This window comes from Strigops habroptila, chromosome 23 (genome assembly GCF_004027225.2).
Source record: "Strigops habroptila isolate Jane chromosome 23, bStrHab1.2.pri, whole genome shotgun sequence".
Taxonomy (NCBI): domain Eukaryota; kingdom Metazoa; phylum Chordata; class Aves; order Psittaciformes; family Psittacidae; genus Strigops; species Strigops habroptila.
Window position 1 is genome coordinate 1,122,833 of NC_044299.2, and position 5,960 is coordinate 1,128,792.

Consider the following 5,960-nt stretch of genomic DNA (forward strand, 5'->3'; position numbering starts at 1 on the left):
ATGACCGCGAAGGTTTGAATTCCATCGTATTTAAGGCATCAGATCGTGCTCGGAGATTTCAGATTTACAAAACAACAACTTGAGCTGCCATCGCAGCGAATTGAGCCACGAAAGAGGAGAGAGGAAATATTGACGGGAAAAGTAACTTTCCTCCTGAAATCACCCTAGGAAAAAAAAAAAAAAAAGAGAGAAATCAAATAAAACCCCACCAAATCGGGAAAGTTTCAGTCTGCAAAGCCTTCTGCATGGTATTTACTGAGTTCCAGGTTGGATTTATTAATTCCTCTCCCCCCCAGTAGATATTTGCCGGAGAGAAAGAGGGAGCAGACGGAGAGACAGACAGACAGGAGGGGAGAAAACCCACCACACCACCGCTCTCTTGCAGTTTCCCAGCTGAAAGTCGCTCCCTGTTCACAATTTCGACCCCCTTTTTCCTCTCTAAGGGAAATTGTCTTTTTTACCCCCGCCCTGCACACTATCACATATGCCATTTTAGCCCAGAAACTTAAGACAGTTTGGGAATGAAAGTGGATAATTAAAAAAAGCTGTCTTTGCGGAGTCAGGGAGGGCGAAGCTGCTTTGCTGAGAGGGGGAAAAAAGAAAAGGAAATAAAAAGGAAAATAAAAGGAAATTAGGGGTTTTCTTCCTTAGAAAACCTGCTTGGGAAATATCCAACCTGCTCTAAGGAGCTTCGGGGTTTCAGGGAAATGCCTGACTGAAGGGTCTCTGAATTATTCCCTAAATTTTACCCCCCTTCTCTTCCCACGTCTCTCTCAAAACAGCAAAAGCAAAACGGAGCAGGGCACACCACCCCACCGCACCCCCTAAACCCCATCCAAGCCGCACACACACAAACCACCCCGAATAATTGTAATAAGCATCAAAATAACGCCAAGACGAAGCAGCGCAGCAAACGGCTCAGCCCAGAGGAGCTCGCCCATGCCCAGCCTCGCCGGGGAGGGGGAGGAAGGAGCAGCCGAGCGGAGGAAGGAGAAGGAGGGGGGAGAGACAAGAATTACAAATTTTAATCGGGTTTGGGGGCAAAAAGAGAATTCTGAAGGGGAAAAAGGGGAAAAGCGGGGGGGGGGGTTTGAGATTATTAATTTTTTTTCATTTAAATTTTACCCGCTGCTCCAACCCCTGCTTAATTAAAAAAAAATTATTAAAAAAAAAATAGTTGTATTTTTTCCCCCCTTCCTTTGCCCCTTTCCACGCGTGGCTCCGTTGGTAAACAAACGGGCGGGAGGGGAGTGGGGCGGCGGGGCTCTGCCTTTGTTCAAAGTGAAGGTCCCGGCCCGGTGCTGGCAGATGTCGCTGTTGCTCCACGGTGCCGCTCCCGGTCCCGCCAACTTGACCCCCGTGACGTCGTCCCCGTCTGAATCATCAAGGCCATTTTCAATCCTCATTGGCCTGGGCATCACGTGGGGGGGTGGAGGGGGGGAGAGCGATGCGTGGATAATTATGGTGCTTGATATTTTTTCCCCCTAAAAAAAAGATGTCAGCCCCTGGCTGGAGTATTCCTCCTTAAAAACCCTCTCTGAAAATGTCATGTCCCAACAATGTGACTTCCAACTCGTTTTTGATGGACTCGTTGGCCGGTACCTGTAGAGGGGAGAATTATTCCTCCAGCCAAGGGATGTACATGCAGCCTGGGAGCGATTTCAGCTGCGGAGTCATGAGGAACTGTGGAATTATCCCGTCTCTTTCCAAAAGGGACGAGGTGAATAGCGCTACCTTGTCTCTCAGCACCTATCCATCTTACCTTTCTCAGCTAGACACTTGGTGTGACCCCAAAAATACGTACAGGATCGAGCAACCTGTTGCAAGACAGCTCCCATCCTGCTCCTTCCCAACCAATGTCAAGGAAGAGAATGTTTGCTGTATGTATAACGCTGATAAAAGAGCAAAAAATGCCACAGAGGCAGCCCTCTACCCCAACCAAATGCCTGAGTCTTGCCTAAATGACCATGAAGTCCCCGTTCCTAGCTACTACCGAGCGAGCCAAGGTTACCCCTCCATGGAGAAGACGTCAAACTGCAGCAATCCAAATGAGTTTGAGGCAAGTTTTGAATCCAGGGCGAGCCTGAACCCAAGGAATGAGCATCTGGAACCAGCACCACCACCACCTCCTCCTCCTCCTCCGCCGCCCCCGGTGGCTAAAGTGAGTTTCCCCGAAAACACAAAAACAGATAATACTCAGAACACATCCACGAACGAAATTAAAACAGAAAAAAGCGCCCCAGCACCCAAAATAAGTCCTTCGGAAGCAGAGAAAGAGCTGAATAAAAACACTGACACCAGCACTGACAATTCTGACAATGAAGCTAAAGGTAAGGGAATCATTCATTACCAGTAGCTAATTTCAGCAATTAGTAATTATCCATAGCTAGTAAGAGCAAGAGTAATGCGAATATGCAGTAATGTGCTCTCTGCATTGCCAACTTCTCCTCCAGAAATTGGCACAATAGTGTTCTGTATTGTTGATGTCGTTTGGGGAAAAAAATGTTCTTCATAGAAATGTTGGTTTTATGGGTTTTTAAAAAATCTCTATGTGTTAGAGCTGAGAAAAGGGAGCAGAGAGCTATTTAAGAACTCGTCCTCTCGCTGTTTACGTGCAAAAGAATTTACTGTGCATGTATTTGTGCTAAAAAATGATGTGGTCCTTGCAATCCTCGCTGCAGAATGCTATAAGATGTGGTGGCTTTGCTTTGAAATGGCAGAGACTTGGGGTTTGGTTGTTTGGGGGGGCTTCTTTGAGGGGTGGTGATCTGTTTTTTAAGGCAGACAAACCCTGTTTTTTTCCCCCCTTCATCTCGCTTTCTACGCAAATGCTTTATTTCCGTGTGCTGGGCGGATTTGTCTTCCGTGGGGTTTGCTCGGCGTCAAAATGGGGTGAAAAAAGGAAAATGCGTAGAGTCTCATTTGCAGTTGCAACCATCTCAGGCTGGAGTTGTGCACAGCCTCGTTTCATGGCTTGGAAGCTCCTTGGGAGACTCAAAGCGGAAAAAGCTGCCTTCTATTTTTTTTCTGACGAACTGAGGTTTTGTTTGCGAAGGCAAAAAAATGTTTCTGTGTGTTGAGCAGATGTTTTATGTTTGGGAATTTATGAAAAGAGGCTTTCATTGAGCACATTTTATTTTCTCTGTGGAGGTTGCGTATGGCTTGAAATCTATTTGTATGTGAATATTCGGGTTGGGTTCTCTCCTGATTTGAAGTGAGGTGGATTCTGAGGCTTCTATCAGGTCAATAAGTGGGGATCATGTGAAGGGAGGGATTGAATTTCCCTAAAAACTTGGTAGAAAATACTGCTTAGATCTAAGCAAAGGGTTGCATGCTCTGCCTGTGGTATGTGGATTAAAATATCCGCCGTGTGTCAGGATCTGGGCTATAATTAGGGCTCCAGCAGCAGCAGAGTGGATGGGGTGTGGGGTGGGAAGGGTGCATGCAAGGCTGCAGGCGTGGGGGTCCACGCAGGACCCCCACGCACACACGCCTCGATGTTGTGGCACCAGCAAAACCTCTCCTCTGGCGTTTCTCCTCCTCCAAAATTGTCCTTTTTAAAAGCTGAACCGATAAATACTTATTATTTCCCTTTCTGTTGAAATTTTTTATTCTCCCCCCTTTTCTTTAAATACCATTTCGCATCCAACCATTCCGCATCCGAAGGGAAAAGATATTATCTGACAGCTGAGTTACAATTACACACACCCAAGGAAAAAAAAAAAGCAAAGTCAAGGTTATCAAAACCCCTGCAAACTTATCTGCACAAAGCGCCTTCAACCTCCACGCCAAGAAAGGTTTTGGTGGGAGTTAACCAGAAATAAAGATTATATCGGGTTGGATTTGCAATTGAGGCGGAAAGAAAGAAAGCAAAAAATAGAGATCGAGGTTTTCCTTCGCTTCGGATGTTAAATTCAAAAGGAGTGCGCGGAGAAAGACGTTGTTTCCCCTAGTTTTTTGCGTTTTAAAAGGCATTTCGTGATGTTTGTGGTGTTTTCAAATGGTCAGATCCAATTTGGGGCGGATTTTGTTTGCTTCTCTTTCTGTTGCTTCCTTTTAAAATCTGGTTTAGCTAGGGGTTTCGTTTATGTTGAACCTGAATTTTTATTCGGGCATAAGGTCCAGACCTTTCTTCTGTAACCGGAGCGGTTGGGGAACGATTGGATTTCCAAGGGGATCTCCAGGGGTTGGTGGCATTCAAGGTTTTCGGCAAACGCGAGCGTTGGGTCCATGTCACAGCAGCAAATTTTGAAGGTGCCTTTGGCTAAACCAATTTGTTTCTTTGGATTTCCGGATCTGGCAGGAATGCGGTGCCGGGGAGGTTGCTACAATTGCAGGATCGGCTTTGTTTTTCTTTCTAGTTTAGGGAGAAATGTTGGCTGCTGGTGCCAGGATTTTCTCATGACCAAATTCAAAGCCCAAGTATTCGCTGTGTTTATTTATGTACGTGTGAAATACGTTTGCCTTTGCAAAGTGTATGTGTGCGTATCTATACGAGTGTGTAGAGTGAGGAGAGTGTCTATGGGATTACAATTACCTCTGAATTTACCTATATGTGCCCCCACAGCTCATAAAGACAAATCTATTTCGTACAACAAAAAATACAGTTGACGGAAAGGCTGTTCCAGGAGAAGCGAAAATAGAGTTCTTTCCCTCAAAATAACACATCTTTAGGCAAATATTTCAGCCTCTGCCGTTCATTTTCAAAGACCAGATAAATAATGTGGTTTTTTGGGGTAGCAAAGAGTGGCTTGGGGAAACCCTGAGACCTGCAAAGACTCGAAAGTCCCATCGTTGATTCCCAAATTATTTGTAATTAGTGGTATTTTGAGCCCCTTCATCCAGCCTAGTGAAGCCAGAATAAATCCATACCCTGACATTTTCCAGCCCCCACAGTAGGGGTGCGCGGAGCAGCGCGGTTTCCTCGCGCTGCCCCACTCTGCCTGCGTGGCTGAGAGGTGGAGGTGCTCGCTGCTACCACCGGTTTGCTCCTAGGCTTGAGCCACCCCCTTAGCTCCTCCAAACCTGCTCTTCCCTCCCTAAAACCCGCAGGGCAGCAAGTCATGCCGGCTCCTTTCTTTTTCTTTCTTTGCCCAGAGGCGAGCTGCCTTCTCATGTAAAAATTAAAAATAAATAAATAAAATTTTAAATACAGCTATTTCATTATTTTTTCCCCCCCCAAAAGAAGCTGCTTTGCCAAATGATGCAATAGGGTAAGTTCTCTTTCCCATTCCCCGGATACTTATGTAACGATGTTATTTTTAACAGAGGATATAAAGGCAGAAAACACTACAGGAAATTGGCTGACAGCAAAGAGCGGAAGAAAGAAAAGGTGTCCTTACACCAAGCACCAGACGCTGGAGCTGGAGAAGGAATTCTTGTTCAATATGTACTTGACCCGTGAGCGCCGCCTGGAGATTAGTAAGAGCATTAACCTGACAGACAGACAAGTCAAAATCTGGTTTCAAAACCGCAGGATGAAACTCAAGAAAATGAACAGAGAGAACCGAATCCGTGAACTGACTTCTAATTTTAATTTCACTTGAGTGTGCTCCAGCCCCTGTGCAGGCGAGGGAGAGGGGAGAAAGAGGGAGGAAAAAAATAATAATTAAAAGCCTTGTGCAGTTTGGGGGTTTATTTTATTTTATTTTAATCCCCACCCCCCACGCCCCCCCTTTCTTGGGTATAAATGCAATGCGTATGCAAAAATTAAAGGACCTCGAATGATTTCGGTATTTACAGTTTGTAGAGAGAAGAGGCAGAGGTATGAGCATGAGGATATATATTGCATCCGTGTTTCTATGTAAAATAAAGATGGAGGTGGTTGCTAAAACCACCTTATAAAATGTTTAAGTTATTTACGTGCAGCACAAACCAGAAGGACCTTTCTCTATGCATTTTATGTTTAGGATAATAGATGCGTCCGAAAGTTTGCTTTTCATATTCTAGTGTAGTCTGCC

At 45.4% G+C, this 5,960-nt stretch overlaps 1 protein-coding gene across 1 annotated transcript in view; it reads left to right on the forward strand.

Annotated features, from left to right (window-relative positions):
* Positions 1 to 1,503: 1,503 nt before the first annotated feature.
* The window catches only part of HOXC10 (homeobox C10), a 68,624-nt gene continuing 64,167 nt past the window's right edge, over positions 1,504 to 5,960 (forward strand). Inside the window, exons 1-2 of the mRNA XM_030510681.1 lie at positions 1,504 to 2,330; positions 5,269 to 5,960. The exon at positions 5,269 to 5,960 is cut by the window's right edge and continues 770 nt beyond it. Coding sequence (XP_030366541.1) covers positions 1,544 to 2,330; positions 5,269 to 5,546 — 1,065 coding nt within the window. The 5' untranslated portion in view covers positions 1,504 to 1,543 and the 3' untranslated portion in view covers positions 5,547 to 5,960. The remainder of the gene's footprint in view (positions 2,331 to 5,268) is intronic.